General features: G+C 43.8%; 1 protein-coding gene across 3 annotated transcripts in view; it reads left to right on the top strand.

The window, feature by feature from the left end:
* The first annotated feature begins 1,773 nt into the window (after positions 1–1,773).
* LOC130199356 (leucine-rich repeat-containing G-protein coupled receptor 6) overlaps positions 1,774–19,962 on the top strand; it is a 38,371-nt gene continuing 20,182 nt past the window's right edge. For 2 of the 3 annotated variants that reach the window (XM_056422780.1, XM_056422781.1), the window contains exons 1-2: positions 1,865–2,012; positions 15,812–15,883. In XM_056422780.1, coding sequence (XP_056278755.1) covers positions 1,945–2,012; positions 15,812–15,883 — 140 coding nt within the window. In that variant the 5' untranslated portion in view covers positions 1,865–1,944. Of the gene's footprint in view, positions 2,013–15,811; positions 15,884–19,962 lie in introns of all 3 variants that reach the window. The other variant, XM_056422779.1, reaches the window with a different exon arrangement.

A 19,962-nucleotide genomic window follows, 5' to 3' on the forward strand; every position in this document is an offset into this window, starting at 1 on the left:
TTTTTTGCAACTTTTAAAGACTGGGGAATTTGCACATCATAAATGCTCATGTTGCATCGTTTTTCTTGGCTTTGTACATGCGTGCACACAACAAATTGCCGCTGTCTTTTGAGAGCCTCAGTTTCTCAAGCCTCAACTATACAGGAACTAAGAGAACCTTGTTTTCAACATTGACTACCATGCATTTATTCCATTAATCCAGAGGGGTTTGAAAAGATTGTGTGAGGCCAAGTGGTTGTCAGATTGTATCAAGTCATTGAAGAAGATGTAATCCCTCTCTTAAACCTTGAACATCACATGATTTATATTTTATAAGGTGTGATTTAATGATAACCCCATTGATAATTGACAGCTACATGTCTCTAATGTATTGGAATTATCAATAGGTGCATTGTTATATTGTAATATTATCCTCTTTTTGGCAAGTGTATTATTCCCCTCACCTACTTAGATGGCAGTACAGTATGTATATATATATATGTATATATATATAAATATGTATATATATATATATACATATAGCCATCATTTGACTTCAGCACATCGAGAAAAGCACAGATTTGATCTACGTACCAAATCTACACAAACAAGAATAATGTGTTTGAAATAAAAGGTTGGATGAGATTATTTTCAATATACTGAGGAAAAACTGCAAGTGAGCACATCGACTATGAAATACAGATAGGGTTTAGCCCGAGGCAGCTGACACTTCCTTACAAATCCACAATTCGCTCTCTATAGACCGGAGTGTGTGTGTGTGTGTGAAATGGATATGTGAGCTCCTTTGCGCCGGTCACTCATAATCTGTTATTTTCTATGGGTGACCCATGTGCGTGTGTGTGGTTGTTCGTGTGTGCGATCACGACATTCCAGCAGCAGAAACCTGAGAAGGTGTGACTTACGAGACACTGGATTTGGCTCTTTCTAGGGACTGAGGGGTGCTGAAGTGTCAGAATTCCAATTTCCTCCAAACAGTCACTTCTAATCACACACTCTCGCCCTTTTCATCCCTCTCTCAGAGCCAAGCACAGTCAGTCTTATCCTTCAGAGCTTTCCTTTTCATCCTCTCTCTTCCAGCCATGAACACTCTCCTTCATTTACTCTCAGTTCCATGTATAAGGTCCCACACTGCTGTATTGCAACGCCACCTCCTTCATCAAACTAAACACTCACTCTTTCTTATCACATTGAGCTTTTATGAAAAGTAAAAACAGGGGAAAGGAAGAGAGGGAGAAAGAGAGGGAAGAGTTTGAGGATTGCCGGTCCCTCCTACTTTCCGGAGATGCTCCAGCCCATCCCTAAAATGTGGACCAATGAGGGTGGCTCATTCACAACTCATGAGCTCCTTCTACAATAGGTAAGGAGAGGGAGAGAGGGAGAGAGTGAGAGAAAGAGCAAAGATATATACAAGGAGTGAGAGAGAAAGAGAGAGGAAGAGAGAGGGACTGTGTTTGGGGGAGAAAGAGAGCAAGAAAGGAGAGGGCAGAGTGAGAGGGAAGACAGGGAGAAGACGGAAGAAGCTACAACAACCCCCGGGGATGAAGTGGTGACTAAGAGATGAGGAGATAGAACGTGTGACAGGGACCGATTCACAGTGTGGACAACCTTCCCAGGAGGAAAGTACAGCAAGGGGCTTTTTACAGAGCCTGGAGCTGAGTATTTGGAAAAGAAAAGAAACATTGAAACCTCACTTGATCAAAGCTGCCTCTTCAAGCATCATAGAGGAAAAAAGAGAGTGTGACAAGACAGACATCTCTGCAGGTGTAGTTGAAGACAGGTGGACAGCCAGACATGCTGCCTGTGCTTGTGCTTCTCTGTGTGTCTGGAGGAGTTTGGGGGTCCGCCCCCGGAGTGTGGGGGTACGGACGGATCCAGGACAAACAGGGGCCGGCGGCAGCGCTGTGCCCATCTCCGTGCCAGTGTGAAGAAGATGGGATCTTTGTCATGGTGGACTGCTCGGAATTGGGACTATCGTCCGTGCCGACCAACCTCAGCCCTCTCACCACTTACCTGTGAGTACCACATGCACTGGTGTGTTATCTTGTCCCATTTCCCTTCAGCCTTTCCAGCTCCGGGCCTTTCACTTCGTCCAGACCGTTTCCTTGAGCCCGATCATGCTTTTCTTGTGTTTCCATGTTTTTGCAACTGCCAATCTTGATCGTTCATTTGTAATGGAAGAACAGCGTGTCAAGCTGGGATAGAGTAGAAAGCACGCTTAGATGCGGGACAGGAAGCAGCAGCAGAATCTGCATGTAGCCTCCATAAAAGCAGACAGGGCCAAGAGGGAACATGTGTGTGTTGACCACTACGGCAACATTACTGGACCACTTCTTTCAGTATCAGGTTACTGGGCACCAACTGGAGACCCAGCGTGAGTGTGTGTGTGTGTGTGTGTGTGTGTGTGTGTGTGTGTATGCCTTTATGTATATATATGCAAGTGTGTTTGTGTGTGTGAAAAACAAATGCCTAAATGTAAGTGTCAGGTCATTTGTATCGTATTATTGTTTGATACCATAATGATATAACAGATAACAATTATTGTGGCGGAAATTATTAAATGATGTTTGTTTTTTTGCTTGATAACCAGTCTCTTTGAGGGACTTCTTTCTTTCAGTCCTTTGACTGAATATTTTGTAATCTACTACTTGACGATGTGTTTGAAAGTTTGCCTGGAGAAATGTCACATGCTGTCAATGCAATTAGAAACATGATAATTGACTTTTTTCCATAAAGATTTGCAGGAATTAGGCCCACTTCTTTTCTTTTATATGAGCAATAAGAGAATCCTGAGATTTATATCATGTAAAAGACAGATCTGACCCGTTTCTTACACCACCCAGAAGCCAGATCTTTAAAATGTCTTCACTGAGTAAAAGCCTCTGAGGACAGATCAGAGACACTTAAAGATACCTGATATTGAAATGATAGAAGTCAAATCCAGGAAAGAGGGAGTCATAGCGAAGTTGCTCACTAGGGGCTCTACAAGTATTCTATGAGTGGAGGGATTCGATTAGATCGAGGGAGGGAAGAGCCACAGTTTATGTAGAGAGAACAACTCTAAAAGAGACAAATATAAGACGATTTGAAATGATGCCCGTCTCTTTGGCGGTCATGGAAGCCTGTGAACTATATGAGAAAAAAAACATGGAGAGTTTATAGAAGAGCAATACGGTCTCGAACTCCATCCAGGAATCCCTCCACCTATGAGAACATTGGTGGGGTTGGCCCAACAGACAGACACACAAACACACTCATTCCCTACAAACACAAGAGTAATTGCTCATTTCCCCCTTGTTACCTAACAGTGGAACTGGACCAATTAGTGAGTTTGAGGGTTGATTTAGAATAAGATAAATAAACTAAGGGACCAACCGCACATGCCCACACACACAGTGACACCCAACCCCCCTGTCCCCCCACACACACAACTGCCAAGGGGATAACAAGGGAATGTGGGACAGCAGAAGAGATGCTGTAACAAATTAAGATAAGGCTATCACCGATTTCTCTTATGCCTCGCTGATAAAAAAGTCATCAAACGCAAACATAGCAACCTCCCCTTCCTAACCCTGCCTACATGCTCTCTCTCTCTCTCTCTCTCTCTCTCTCTCTCTCTCTCTCACCCACACACGCACACAGGCTACAGTTTCTCATTTCGTCCTGGAGTATAAAAGGTTACAACAGCAGAGAGCGGGTCCAAACCCCACCAGGATCTGTCGAACTGTCCAGCACGCCCCGCTGTGCTGTGGAGGCTGGATTAGCCTCCCAGCACATACTGTAGGCTGTCGAGGTCACAGGGATTAGCTTGGGAACAGTCCACATTAAAAACCACATCCACACAATGCTGTGAAAGTATATGACATCATCCACCCGTGTCATCGGAGAGCTCTTCAAAGTGAGCTCAAATGTTCATGCTATGTAGTGGCCGAGAGGGCAATGCAGGCTGTGCTTGATTCACTCTACTTTCTAGTTTTTTGTTACATTTGGATGACCCCACTTCATAAAGGCAGATACATAATGGAAAAACGAAAAACTAAAACAATTATATTTACATCACTGAGGCCAATGCAGGTTGACTCTGCAATAGAATGTAACTATTCAGAGGCAAAGGTGCTCCGAGATGCTCGCAGCAGAGTGGGTAGAGATGTACGACAATAATTGTTTTTTTCGTGGGCAACACGTGAAACAAGCTGTCATCTGAGAAGCTTCGAAAGGTCTCTTTGATATCAGATTAGAGAGGAAAGACAGTGCCGAGGGGTGTGTGTCTGTGTGGGTGTGTTTGTATAGTTTGTACATTGGGGATTGGGATTGTTTTATGTGTAGCTACAAGTGATATGTGATGTGAGATGGCTTCAGAGTGACACCATAAGTACCTATCTGTTACAAATGTTAGCTGGGAGAAAATCAGTACATTTATAGACGTAGACGATATCAATATTTCATGTTTAATAATATTGTCGATACAAATTCATAGGTTGATCATACTGTACATAGATTGTTTCTAAGGTGGTCAGGTGTACATGTCTCACACTTCCTTCAGCAGTCATCAGTGTGTGCGTGGGTGAGTAAGAGGAAAATAGTGTGTAGGTCCTGGTCTGGTCTGTGATGGACTAGAGCAGCAATTAGGTGATGCTGAAACCACAGCTAGTGCATTACTAGACAGATGAAAACTGAGGAAAATATGTGTGTGTGTGTGTGTATGTGTGTATGTGTGTGTGTGTTTGTGTGTATGTGTGTGTGTATGTGTGTGTGTGGGGGTGTGGGGGTGTGTTTGTGCTTTTGCGTGCAAAGACCACCCAGATTGCTGATGAGTGTTTTTTTTCTGGAAAGTGGAAGTGAAGCAAGTGGAACAAAAAGAGAGGGCGAAGATGAAGAAAGGGGTGAAAATTGGCGAGGAAAAAGGGGATAAAGAAATTTGGATTTTAAGATATTGAAGGTTAAGCAGGCGCATGCATGCTTGTGCACACACACACACACACACACACACAGAAAGACATACAGTGGACAACATCCTGCCCCTTTATGATGGCCGTGACTATCGTGTGCGTGTCTTTTAGCCATTATGTTGATGGAATGATTCCTATCATGAGCGACCGGGGTCACACTGTAAACATCATGTCTGAGAGAGAGAGAGAGAGAGAGGGAGAGTATGTAAAGGATGAAGGGAGAGGAGGATTTGTGAGGAAAAAAGTGAAAAAAATAAGAGAATTTCAGAAAAAGAGACAACAGTGTGTGTGTGTGTGTGTGTTCTGTCAATGGAGGGTCCTCTATTTAGCAGCTATCAGCTCCAGCATCAGTGTCTTGGCTCCAGACGTCTATGTTAGGCCCCCCCGCCCAGCCTCAACTGAACTATGCTGCCCTCCCTCTCTTTCATTATGGCTGTTCTCCAGCTATTTCTCTTTTGCTCACCTGTTTCCTCTGGCCTCATGTTTTAGATAGAACAATAATTCATACACAACGTTCTTGAGTGTGCGTGTGTGTGTGTATGTGTGTGCGTGTGTGTGTGTGTCTTCAAAGCAGGTGTTGTTAATGTATAATCATTGATGTGCTTTTCTCTAATCTAAATGAATGCATATAGCTCAGGGCAGCGGACGAAAGTAAAGGGTGTGCACCCAACCAAAATGGTAAATGTTTTCAAGGTGTGTGGGTGTGTGTGTAAGAGAAAGAGAGAGAGTATTTAAGTGTGTGTGTGTGTGTGTGCATGTTGGTTGAGGGAGGAGGTGCTTTGGCAACACGCCAACTAACTAGCAGCTGTGATCAGAGTTGGGGAGGAGAGTTAATAGAATAGAATAGAATATACACTTTTATTAATCCCCAAGGGGAAATTAGTTCTCTGCATTTAACCCATTATAGTATAGCAAGCAGTGGGCTGTGCGAAAAGCGAAAGCAACTGGGGGGTTCAGTGCTGCTCAAGGACACTACGACTTGCAACTAATGGGGAGCGAACCGGACCCCCACAACCCTGCAGGCCAGCCTCCTTACCCCCCCCTTCCCAAAGCCGCCCCCAAAAGGCATTATAAAGAGAAAGAACACATTGACATTAGGGCTGGGCAACGTAGCCTATCGCTATTATAACGGTATCATGATATGAGACGAGATATCTTCTTAAATTTAAAGTATTTTCCTGGTTTTAAAAATGCATTATAGTTGTAATTTTAAGAACTTGCCAGACTGTGCTAAGCTTTTTATTATTTACCTTTACCCACTTAATCATTATATCCACATGACTGATGATTACTTATCAATGATCTCAATGTGTTAATATTTGTGAAAGCTCCAATGGTCAAAACTCTCAAATATTACTGTAACGATATCGATATTAAGGTACTTAGTAACCAATATTGTGATATTTGAGTTTCTCCGTATCCCCCATCCCGAAGTGAAATACTGAATGTCATATAAGTTGATCAATTTACAAAGTATTTATTTTTCTCCATTCCTTCCCTTACTACATTGTTTCTTCCTTCTTTGCTGCAAACTTGAAACTGTTGCCTCAGGTGCCAATTCCCGAGCTCTCTCCTCGATTCCCTGGAGGCCCAGCAGTGAACCCCAGCAGAAAAAGCCACTTCGGCCTTCTACCAAAGCGATATTTATGCCAGAAGGGTGTTGGAGAGAAGGGATAGGCAGTTAGCACTGGATAGTGCTGCGGTTTGTGGTTTCTTGAGAGCAACATGGGAGGCTTTTAAATGTCGCCCAGGGACAGACGGCAGGTAGGCAGGTAGAGAACAACAATAGAAACAATGACAATTCCCTCAGGAGCGGCAGGCAGAGAAGACACAGAAGCCATAGTGTGCTCTACCGCTCCATATCCTGTCCTTTAGAAAAAAAGCAGAAAGCAATCATGAGACAAGATCTTAAAAGGAACTAGGGTGGAGATCAGGGAAGAAAAGTGGTAAATATGTTTGCATGTGGACTAAACATGCGTGTGGACTAAACACGATCTTGGTGGGTATTTGTTGGGGTCAGACTCGTGCCAACCAACTAAATATGTAAATCTGTAGGTCTCGTGTGATAGCAGCACGACACAAGTATGACACAGGACCTAGGAATGTGCTTGGTGCGACATGTGGTCGAGGGGTGAAGAGCTGCTTCTGACTGAGAGGATTCAGAATGGCTGCATGGCCCAGATTCCTATTCAGCCCCTTCCCAACCCTGGGAATCCATGGGAATGTTTGTGTGTGTGTGTGTGTGTGTGTGCGTGTGCGTGTGCGTGCATGGATCTATCTGTGCAAGTGCACTAGCCCTCTCTTTTCCACTACAGAGAAGGCATTGTCCAGTCCTGGGCCAGGCCACGACAAATGTCCCTAACTGTTCCAGTGTGTGCACATGCATATACACACATGTGCATCCATGACCTGCGACTTTGTGAGCTGTCATTTATGTCAGTGTATGTGGCTCAGGTTAGATAACACACCCATGCAGCTACTTATGTTTGTTTGTATATCAGAGTAAAAAACGAGCAGATTGGTTGAAACCAAATTTAGGATTTGATTTCACCCAAAACATTGTTCACAGTTTACTGAAGAGCGCTGCAAACAAGGTCCTTTATTGCGGTTGTTGCTTTTTAAATTTGAAAGAGATACAAGATCAGTGCAAACATAATTAATACAAAATGATGAAGGCATTTTTTTTTCTTTAGCTTTCTTTTGATCGTAAACCATTATATTTTGTGGTTTGTACAGTGTGCGTCTCGTCATGTGTGTCTCTTCTATATTGACATATTCTTCTCTCCCGTCTGTAAAGCACTATCTTTGGTGCTATAAGTCTGATATCTGGGGAAACGGCTGAGAAAATATTTTTGGAAATAGAAAACGAGGCACAAAATTACAAAAAGTGTTAGCTCAAGATACAGAGGAGGATGTTTACATAAGTTTTGATAGCATTGAGTGGATGACATCTTTGTCCAAGTTCCCCCTGTTCCTTGATATGCGGGTCTGTCTGTCTCTCTCTCTGCCTGTCTGTGTGATCGCCAGCCAGGCCTGCCGACTAAAGTGGTTCATGTTTGGCTGGCAGTGTGCAGGTGATGACTAGTAAGAGCTAATGATACTTCATGCCCTTTCCAACAATGTGTACACACACACACACAAACACAAACACGCAGACACACACACAGTACCTACAAGACCCCAGTGTGCACATTACATAAAAGGAAATCCGTTGCACAAAGATGGATGTATGCATGCTTGCTTGCACACACACGCAGCATCAAAGCATCTCTCAGAGCGGTGCTGATACAGCGATGCTAGCAGGGATTAAATCGGGAGAACGGATCATTGGGACGGGAGTTAGCTAATGGCAACAAAGAAGCAATCACAGACACACTGAAATGTCACTTAAGTGCACACACCTCAGGGTACACGTACATCGTGAGACCAAATTGGGGTACTGCACAGGAATGTCCAGAAAGTGGAAGAGTGGATGTAGAAAAGAGAAGGTGGAGAGATGGATGAAGTTGGGAGAGAAAGATATGACTCTTCAGGATTTGGTTCAGTGAACTGATCTGAATACAGAAACAGCAGTCAGTCTACTATGATGGAATAAGGCTTTAGTATAATTCCTGCTGGACTTCACAGGTGTATTTTCCATCTGCTGTAAAGAGCGGCTGGGGGGAATTCTGCCACTTCACAGCCTTTGCAACTGCAGCCAGGCTTACTCACGTCTCCATTACATGTCTGAGAATCAGCAATAGAGGAAATCTGGAGTTTTTACATGTATGGCAGGAGGCCAAACTAAATCTCTTTAAACCAACAGCAGCCATATGTCCTCAGCGGTATGGGGTACGATTTCATCAAGTGCTGATCTGAGTTCAGGTCGAGATGTTATCTGCGGATCCTGTTAAATATATGGAGCAGACGAGCTGATCATCTGTGAGCGCAGTCGTGAAAGAGGAGTGCGCCAGGAGTGGATTTGAGCAGTTCTCTAACTAGATCCAGTGTCCTCCTGTTTCTGCCATTCAACCAAATTAAGTCATAATAGAGCCTGACACTAACACTCATCGGGTTTCATCTACTGTTGTATCCACTGCTGAGAATCTGCTGAGAATCAGTGTGCAGGAAAGGACACCTCTGTAAGAGATACCTTTTCAGGATGTGAGGAAAAGTGGTGAAATTTGTAACCCTTTTCCACACTTTGCCATTATGTTGAACAGATGTATGTGGCAAAGTGGTTGTCCTATATGCTCATGAAACATTTCCTTCATGTGGCATAAACTGTCAGCTTCGCTCTATGAAGAAATCTAAACGCTTTCCACGCAAGTCATGTCACAAACATATATGAAAGCCAGACAAATGTCAAAATAACAGACTAGTGGACTATGGACGGGGCTATGAATGCCTTTTGCTCCCAAAGCTATGTCATACCCACAACAGCTGCCTGTCAGTCCTGTCCACATGTTGGAGGCAGTTGCATGTTGTGTAGTGCCGACTGTTCCAACACTTCCTGTTCCATTACTGAAGTGCTTGACCCCCCCACCCCGTCTCATGACAGGGTTTGTGTGGGAGGACAGGGGGCGGACATAGAGTGTGTACATGTACATGTGTATGTGCAGTATACCAGGGTATGAATAGGTCCCACAGGGCATGGATATATTTCCCATGACATGGCCTCAGACTAAACAGACGTTTTCTCCACCCAGACATCCGCCGGTCATTCTCCCCGAAACCGCGAGCAGAAAAGAGCAAAACATGGCAAGACAAAAACACAGACGCATCTCCCTTTTCTGTGTCGTTATCTCCTCTTTTCTCTTCCTCCCTCCCTCTCTGTTCTTTTGTAGCTGAGTCCTCCCCGTGGCCCTCCTTATCCAGGTGAAAGACTTCTCCTCGCCCTCTCTCTTGCTCTTTGTGCCCTGTGAATGAGAGAAAGAGAGAATAAGAGAGGGAAAGATAAAGAGAGACTGCCTTCGGACACAAAGGGCAGTGTACCCCTCCCAGGAAGTCTGGGAGGAAGAAAAACATCTTTAGAAGAAGGAGGAGGGGAGGACAGCATTGTAGCCTCCTTCCTGACTCTTTGTGTGTATGTGTGCATGCCTGTGTGTGTGTGTATGTGTGTGTGTTCAAGCTGTGTGACCACGAGAGAAACTGAATGCCAAAGCAGTGCGTCTATTCAGATTATATAAGCTAACACTTAGACCTCATCCTCACACATACACATTCTGCTTGCTCGCTCTCTCTCTCCCTTTTCTCTCTCTCTCTCTCTTCTCTCTCTCTCTCTCTCTCACAACCATTTAGGCACTCTTTAAGCGGCGCCTGAACATTGACTACCAGTTGCATTGTGTGGAATAAAAGATCATCTTTCATCGTTGCCTTAACTGTTTCAGAGCACTAAGCGGAGAGGATCAGACTGAATCCGACCGAAGACATTACTGTCATAGTTACCATAAAAGAAAGCCAGGGTGTGGCTCAAACGCCACTAATGCCGAACTCCTGCCCCCTGGGCAAGGCTTTGGTTGTTGATTTCCACTAAAGATCTATTACTCTAATGTTCCTGATGGTTAAGCCGCCTTCAAAGGTGCAGAGCTTACTGCCATTATTTGCTGTTTGTTTGGTAAGAGTCTCCACCTAAGCGAGTGAGAAAGGGATTGGAAGGGAGGCAAGAAGAAAGAGAAAGAGAGAGAGAGAGAGAGAGAGAGCAAGGAAGGAAGTGAGAGGCAAGAGCTCGGGGGCATGGCTCTTGTGAAGTGATTTTGTGTGTATGGTGAGGGAGAGAGAGAGAGAGAGGGAGAGAGTCATGAAAACATTGTTCTCAAGAGCAACAATGTAAGCCTGTTTGGTTGCATGTCTTTGCTGCATTTTGTTCTTTACCTGCAGGTTCATATGCTTGAGAAACATGCCAGAATCTTTCTGTTCAAGTTTTTTTTGCTTTTAGTTTTTTTTACTGTGAGACAATGACATTTTACAAAGTGAAATGTATCAACTCATCTTCCCTCAGCCTTCTCCTGCAGAGCTTTGTCTGATTGACACATTTCCCCATTGATGATAGAAACAGACACCTGACTGCTGATTGCATCCGTCTCATTCTAAGGGTACATTCACTTCTCAGGGTGGTCCGCCATCCATGCCACAAAAGCCACCCGGAGCCTGGAGTGTGTGCAAGTGCCTGTGGATGAGTGTGTGTGTTTTTGTTTCATATATGTGGCCAGTTGTTTTGAGCTAAATCAACCAACTATTGTCGGCTACAACGGCGCTAGGGGCACATTCACACCACACACACACACACACACACACACACACACACTGCCTTTGATCACACAGCCGATAGCATACTTCAGTAGTTCTGTTGACGGGGAAGAGGAAATATGAAAAATCACATTATTGTAACTACCGGACTGTTTAACCCCATGCTCCAGTTGAAAATTGAAACAGAGATGGGGAGAAAAGAGTGAGTGCAATAGAGTGGCATAAGATAGAGGGAGAGAAAGGGCCAAGGCTGATGAATGGAACTGTACCTCTGTTTCTTCATGCTTCCGTTCCCCCCTTAAGACAAGCTCCTTGCCTTGGTTACTCTATCAATCACAGCCTAAAGTAGTACAATATCCAGTGATTTACCTTTCTTCCCATGCCAAACCTCCCTCTCTTACATTCACGTGCACACAAGCGTACACACTTTGAAGAAGAAAGAATAAACAATCTATCAGAGCACATTGTGTATCTGCAAATCACGGAACGATGGAAGGAATAGGAATGGAAAAATGTCAATTTGGTTCTGACTCTTGCAGTTGCTGCAACATCGGCCATAATTTCGCACACGCTACTGTGCCTAAACACAACTGAATTACATGCAGGCACATGCAAATGTAATTCCTCTCCTGGGAAAGAGAAGGAGATCACTGGGGGCTTTGTCAGTCATTCTGCGGGTTGACAGCAGATCGGGATAAAAAGAACAGTTAAGAGGCACATTTGGGATCGTGTTTGTTGAGGGATGAGCATGGGTCTCCATGGCTGCATCCTCTGCTCCGAAAACCTGCTCAGAAGTCTTTAGTTCATCATTCAGCAGCCGACAGAGATCAGAGGGGAGGAGATGGCCTGTGAGCCTCTGTCGGTTGAGAGATGTGTTGTCCCGGGAGCAATATCGGGCTGTTGACGCCGCGATGGCAAAGATGGGGCAGGACGGTTCCCGACTGAATAGTCGCATGAAAAATAAAGAAAAGAAACCACAGCAACTTCCTCTCTGTCCCTCTCACACACAGGCAGACCCACACAGCAATCTGTTTCCGTGCCCCGGCAGCGTTCATGTATGATGTGGTGAAAGCGAAACCAGGGACTGTACCCACCACATCTGCTGGCTCACTGGGAAACAATAGCGGTGTGAAAATGAGCGACAGACATCTTACCACACACACCGCAGTTACCTATAAATGGGAAAAAAATATTGTACTGCACACACAGTGCAAGTATGTGTGTCCGTATCTGTGTCTGTCTGACACACACACACACACACTAGAGGTGCCCATAAAACGGGGACAATAAAAACCCAATTCTAATTGTGAAACTCGCATACACTGCGGAGCTTGCAAAATCCTTAAGTGCTCTCTTACTCATTTCTTTTGTGTCCGTTTATTTGCGCTGAATATATATCCGCACGTCACAGCGCCAGCCGACACAATGCACATGTGGTAGTCATCAATCATAATTATCGTGGTTTAAAAAAGCCACAGCTGTTATTTGATTTTAAAAACAAGCCATAGTGCAGCGCCTTCCAACGATACGTCAAGTTGTCAGCAGAGGCCTTGGCCTGCAAAGCACAAATGTCTCTCTCTCTCTCCGGCTTCCCAATGAGCTCGTTGGAGAGCACAGCAGAGCTGAGCTGCATTCAGCCTTTCTCCATGACTCACCACTGTGTGTCTTTATTTTTAAACATTTTCTCTCTCCATTGATGTGTGTATATTCTCTCTAAGTGAGGTTGTTATAGACTTCACACGTTTGTTTATGGCTTATTTAATCAGGACCAGATAATGGAGCGTTCTCTACAATCTTGTGGCGCATCCCCAGGAGCTAGGTGATGTGTGTGTGTGTGTCTATGTGTGAGTCTGCATGTGAGTGGGTTGTTATATTCTAATGATATCCCAGGATGTTCCAATAAAGATGTTTCTTAGAATATTAACACAGGGGCAATGAACAGAATTAAAGTATTGTTCCTGATGTCCCATGAGGTAATTGTGTGCTTCCTGTGTGATTATGTGATGTCACCCAGTCTTGATTATGTGAATTGGTTTACCGTTACTGCTGGCTGTGTCATCCCCATGGCAACTTTGTTATCACTTATATGTATCCCTGACATGAAGTAAATATTTCACATGACATCACCACAGCACTGTTACTGAGAAAGAGACCTGAGGTCATCAAATGGGAGAGAAGAGTGATAAATTACAGTGTATGCTCATTTTCTCACATTACTAATGCCTTGGTGCTTCTTCAGAAAAAGTATTACCTACGCTATATTACATTTGAAGTGTATTTAAAAGAACATTTTAAATGTGTCTTTAGTTTGTTCCTGCAATCATTTAAATATAATATTATTGGATTGTAATATAATTATATAGGAAGATTTTATGGATATACAATTGGGCTATAATATTCAAAGTTGCCCTGCAGAGTTTTTATTGAAAACAATCATTGCAACTTCATATGTTTCACACCAAACTGCAATATGCGTATCCTTAAAGCTCCAAACCTCCTAAAACTTTTGCAAAGCCTTTTTTGATTGTTTCCAAACTTTCATTATTTACTCTGGCTTCTTCTCCTCATCTTTTTGCCCATTGCTCCCTTTTATTGTGCATTACCACCACCAGCTGTCAATATGCATTACCACTCTCTGCAGCATACAGTCAATGTGTATAATGTCACCACTATCGGTCTTACAACAACTGGGGGTGAGGGGCTATATTTTTAGGGGTCCGATGTGGCCAGCAGATATCCAGGCCAAGACTTCCTTTTCCCTGCACTACTCTTTGTTTACAGTCTGATTAGGAACTTGAGATACAAGATTTGAGTGGGAGTTGAGAGACAACGAGTACACCCGGATTGTTTCACAGGTAGGCAGTTTCTAAGCTAAATTAACACAATTGAAAAGCCAAAGCATCACCAGGCCAGTGGGTTCCAAAATATTCTTGCTCTCCACTCCGAATGTTTACCTGCATTTGACCAAAGCCTGTTCGAACGTGATTGGTCAATTCTATTCAGACTACAAACGGAATAACGGCTTCCATTTTCTAAATCTTGCCTAAATTCTGCATCTACCTTGTACCCTTCAGGTAAAATCTCTGTTTATTGAATCAGAACAAAAGATGAAGACAACACAGGGACATGCTCTTTAAAACATACAACAAAGTTGAGGTCAGGAATTGTAATGTGGAATATTATTAAAATATCATCGTATGTTACAGACAAAAGCAATAACATGAGAGCATCAGAATGTTTTCCCTCAACACTGATTGAAAGCATCCACCCTGCCAACTTGTCCCGGACCCTGAGAAACACCTTGAACCCCTCTATCTGCAGTCAGACCTCCCAGGAAGGGGCAGGAAATTCCTATGAAGGGATATGAACATGCCAAATATCCTGCTTTCATAAGGAACATATTAAATGTCAGCAGAGGCTCCATATGTTAATTATCTGACCTAAAAAAATCTCAAAGCAAAAGGACACAGTTACCGTTGCGAGCTCATCACATGATAACACACCTCACCCCCAGGGACAATGGGAGTTCATCCTCGTCGGGGTACCAAACTGTTGGTTATACTGAATTTGTCTCGTCACAACTGCTAAATATTGCCATGCAGTGCTTTTTCCACATCGTCCCTGATACTGAATATAGATCACGCCTGCGGATAGATTCAGCCAGCACCTCCGTCAGCTTGGCTGACTTGACAAACAAACACCCAGTGTGTCAAAACTCCCAACTGCAAAGGGCTTCTGAGAGCACGGTTTACACTTGCTAGCCCGGTGGTCTGGCTTTATGAGCAATGGTTAGTGTCATACGCACACACAGACACACGCACATACAAGCCTCACTCTTGAAGACTTTTGCGAGACCCCAAGGGCTGTGAAAGCAAAGAAGGGGTGACGTAGCACCTCCTTGGTTTCATTGTGTTTATCAAAGAGATGACCTTACATGACTGAGGCCACAAGGTTATGTATGTTTTCTACCAGAGGCTGACACATAAGTTGTCCTCATACCCTCCCAAGTGTAAAAAAGTAGCTTACGTTTGTGTGTGTGTGTGTGTGTGTGTTTTGAGGGAGTGCGTGTGCGAGTGTCCATGCATGTATAGGAGCATCCTGCGCTTCTCCTTCTTTGACTGGAACGCAGCTGCGTCAACACTCACCCCTCAGCACACCCTCTCACGTCACCGTGTGTGTGTCAGAGAGGCAGAGAAATGGAGTGTGTCTATGTTACAGCCATGAACAAAAGGAGAAGGAAGTGGTCTCCTGAGAAACCCAAGGAGGAAAAAAGAAAAGAAGAGAGAGACAGATAGATATGGAGGGAGACTGAGGGGTCAGATCTGAGAGAAGGTAGAGTGAGACATCTGGAAAAGAGAAAGAGTCACTGGGATGAGAAGGAAATTACAGCTTTCCAACAATGAATCATTGGGGAAAATTTATTTTCTACATCTCCCTCCCCTCTCTTTCGTCCTCAAACCTCTCTATCTAACCTTCGAACTTCTCTGTATACTACTCCCCAGACTTGATGATTGATGTGGAAACCACATTTTAATCATTTCTAATTTTAAATGGCGAGAGCACCTACATTTAACATTGATAACGTGCACATTGATTGATACTTTGATACTCATGTTTCTTTTTTTGTATCTCTCTAGGGATCTCAGCATGAACAACATCAGTGAGATCCAGCCCAGAGCCTTCCACCGGCTGCACCTGTTATCAGAACTGTGAGTAAAAAATCATTCAACTCACATTTAATTGATACAACTCCATCATCACAACTCACACATGACAAGAAACAGCCATTCCCTGAGTCGCTGATATGCACAGACCTAGTGATAGGGATTGATGACTCTGGCCGGCCTCTGATCTCTCCTACCAAGAAACTGCCTGCAGCAATATATGAGTAGTTCCTGGGATGGCGGCACAAAAGAGGGAGGCGAATACAACCTGATATTCACTCTGACAGTGAACATATAGTTCTTAAAGCAGGTTAAGCATCCAAGCCTCCTCCCCATTTTGTTTCCACTGGACAGCTCAGCAGGAGCAGTACACACATAGACATCAGCCTCCGCCAAGACAAACAACTCATTACAGGAGAACTTCAGGGTAGAATTGCGGAAAATAAGAGTGTTTTGTTTTTCTTGTTATATAGCATAAAGTATACGAATGGTTGGATATCATTAGAAATGTTTTGATGTTGTTGCAGATACACTAAATTAATTAAATGCCAAAACAGATCCCCATTCTATATACTTTTCTTGGCTGGTAACAAATTAAACAATGTTCAAATTAAAATTAAAACAAGTCTAAGAATTTGACTCAGCCTCTCCTTGACTTCTATACGTTGTGCTACAGGCCCAGTTTGGTCAGAACCTCCCAAAGTAGAGGTATTGGTTTCATGCTCAAAGGGCTGATGAAAGCACACAGGGTGCAACAAAACTTGTTGAACATTTCTCCGGTCGACTTGGCCGGTATCGGATTTGACCACTCAGCAGAACTCAGCTCAGTCTCGGTTTGACAAAGGCTGCCCTCAGATATGTCCTGAAGGTGTGAATGCTTGTGCATGTCAGCCTTCACCTGATTCTTTTCCTTCTGAAGCCTGCAGCGTTTGTCTGCTTGGGGTGTTTGAACAGCCCGCTGTTTTCTTTGTTAATCCTTGCAGCTGCAGTGTGTGACGCATGAGCGAATCACGATGACAGTAAAAGGTCGGCTGAATAACCATTCAGTCGACTCAGAGTTGCATTCAATCCGGATCTGAAGTGTCGAGCGAAGCCAAGCAATGCGGTTCTGTAACACCTTGAAGCTCGAGTTTTGATTTATTGTTATGCATTGAATTGCTGATCTCAAACTTTGCTGTCGTAAAAAAAGGTGAAGGTTAGATGTTGCTGATGGCGTAATAATCAGAACCACACAGTGCTGAGTGAAGCCAAACATCAATGCTGAGATTTGCCTGCATTGGGGAAAAATAGGGTGGGGGTCTTGGATCTGCAGAGATTGTCCGGAGACAATCCTCCCAGTGTTTTACAGCCCCGTTGATCTTGCTTCCTCTGTATCGCTCTCGTGTTCTGACACTTTATGGAGACGTTCTGAAGCTTTGTAACTCTTCCAAGGAGGATGTTCCTGCCCATTTTTGTAGCCTGCTGACCATTTCTGGAAACAGGCTGAGACGATGATGATGTTCCAAGGCAGGGAGAAGCACATTTCAGACATCCACTCCTGTCTAGGTTTAGCGAGATGGAGCAGAGCAGGTTATGGTTAACACATTATAATTACAACAAGTTATAGCGCTTAGAAAAACAAACCAAGGCTCTAAACGCAGTCAGTGTCGAGAGCCAGAGCGTTTGATTTGGGTCCACGGCACTTGTTGGTAGCACAGGGAGCAGCAAGGGCCAGGCATGTTGTGACTGGAAGTGATAAATTGTTTGATGTTGGGTTCTACTTTCCTGTCTGCACTCCCTCACTTTATCTCCCTCCTTTCCAATTAATTTCTACAGCCCCCAATCTCCATTTTACTGCAGGCTATTGCAAGCTGTAGACACTGCCTTTGATAGTTTAAAAACTTTTTTTTCTTGCCACATTCTTACAATCCAAGACAAATCTGCTCATGGCAAGAAGTCCAGCTTTCATCCTGTTTTACATGATGGGGAGGAGGAGGAAGGACATACCGTGTACCTCTCATAAACGTAAAGTGTATCATGCTGCCTCTTATCTCCTCGCTCAGCTCTCATCTCTACACTATCAACATCACACAGCTAATCCCTTTGAACCTCAAATGTGGAGATTAAACTAATTCACAAAGCATATAGCAAACCTCCATTTGCTTCAGGAGGGGTAATTACACTCCTTGTTATCAATAGCAATGCTGCATTACACCTCCCATGTATTAGCCTCAGACACCTCTCTTAAGCCTCCAGTTAGCGCTTTGATCAGTGAATCTATTCTTAATTCAAAACTCACAAACCTGCCCGCTACCGTCAGTGAACATGAAGAGCGGCAGACGGGATGTCTATGGATTAATGAGAGGGCAGCATCATCACAGGCCATCAGGTAGAGACTCTAAGACGGGTTACTCATCTAAAGACATATCAGACTTCCCCTGTATTCAATGTTCTCCTCTAATATCAAAGATGCACTATCTATTTATTATCTAATTACAACTTGGAACTGACAGCAGGTGTTTTAAGTGAAGTCATCACCCTAAAAGCCCTTCCTAAAACCTGCTTTCGAAGGCGATCATCCTCTCAACCTATCATCAGTATCAAAGTCCATGCTGTTTGTACCTTGAAGATTCCATGTTACTGTGCCTTCATCCTTTGAATCCCGTCATAATCAGCCATTTGGATCAAGTCTCTCATGCTCATCTTATCATTATCTGAATCATCACCCACCTCCTAAATACAGAGGGGAAATCAGCCCATTCAAAGTGTCCCGATGGGGAAAAACAATCTGGAGTTTTTTTAAACCCTCAATACCCACACAATATTACCAGTAAAAGTGCGTGGAAAATTGTTCTCGCTCCTGCTATCAGCTTAAAACTAAAACTCTGGAAAGTGCTCTTGGACTATCAACTAAAATCAAAATCTTAGAGGAGGGAAAAGTGGCAAGTGGTGGCCGACGCTGCCCTGCTCGTCTTCTTCTTGGTGATAAGATTGTCGGGAGTATAATGTAGGTGAGGGTTAAGGGTTTAAAATATTCACTAATACTGATACTCCAGGTGCACCACCCAGCTGGGACTACATGGGCCAATTAAGGCTATGCTTTTTAACGCTGCCAACATCAGGTTTTGTCTTCTTGTCTTTTTCTCTCTCTAGCTCACACTCACACACTCACACACACACACACACACACACACACACACATACACACACTGTTTTACACATGTCTATATTTTACTCCAGTAATTTCAGAGGTTAACGCCAGGTTAAGTGGTTGACCCTCAGGCTGGACCTCCAAACAGAAGGAGGGATAACATTTCTATTGATGGACCAAAGGTGAAAAAGGTCATACATGTAAATGTACTTACAGACACACCCACACACACCAGGCCACCCTCTCTCTGACCATAAAAGCTGTTTATCCTCAACTTTATCTTTCATCGACTCCTATGCCATCCTACCCATGCTACCGTGAAGGTGTCCGATCACTACCTGAGATAGTAACCAACATATGATGCTGTCTCTGCTGTCTAGGTCTTTATTCTGTCTTTATTGTTTATTATTTTGAGGCAATAGGACATGGTGATACATGGGATAATCAGCAGTTGGTATGCTTCAGTGATGCCCTCACAGATCTGCTCTGATAGCAGGGTGGTCTCACCTTTGCTACTCGCCCCCCCACTTCTCTCCTATACGTTTGAACTACACACTGGCCTCTGTTATTTTATCTATGAATCACGTCAATCGAGCTGAATTGTGCTGAGGTGGAATTTTTATCAACCCAGTCCAGGGGCCGAGAAAAATTCCAACCATCCCCAAATCAAATTAAGAGAAAAAACGGTTGGAGCCACGGTTTGACAAGAGCAAGGCGTCTTTCATTACAATGAGATTGATGTGGAATGACTAGGAGGCTAAGTGTGGAACATTTACACACAGATAAATACGCTCGCACACTGATATCATGGAAACAGTTGGTCAATGGCAACTGCCGGTGCACTGTTGATGTCTATCAAGAACGTCTGAACATTTCTTTCCTTTTTAAATATCCATCTTCACTTTCGACATAATTATCCATTTGACAAATGAAGTCGGCAAAAAAAAAAGCAGGATTCCGCTCTAATGCTGTTTTGGCTCCAATGATGCGGCTA

The sequence above is a fragment of the Pseudoliparis swirei genome, chromosome 9, assembly GCF_029220125.1.
Source record: "Pseudoliparis swirei isolate HS2019 ecotype Mariana Trench chromosome 9, NWPU_hadal_v1, whole genome shotgun sequence".
In the NCBI taxonomy this organism is placed as follows: Eukaryota; Metazoa; Chordata; class Actinopteri; order Perciformes; family Liparidae; genus Pseudoliparis; species Pseudoliparis swirei.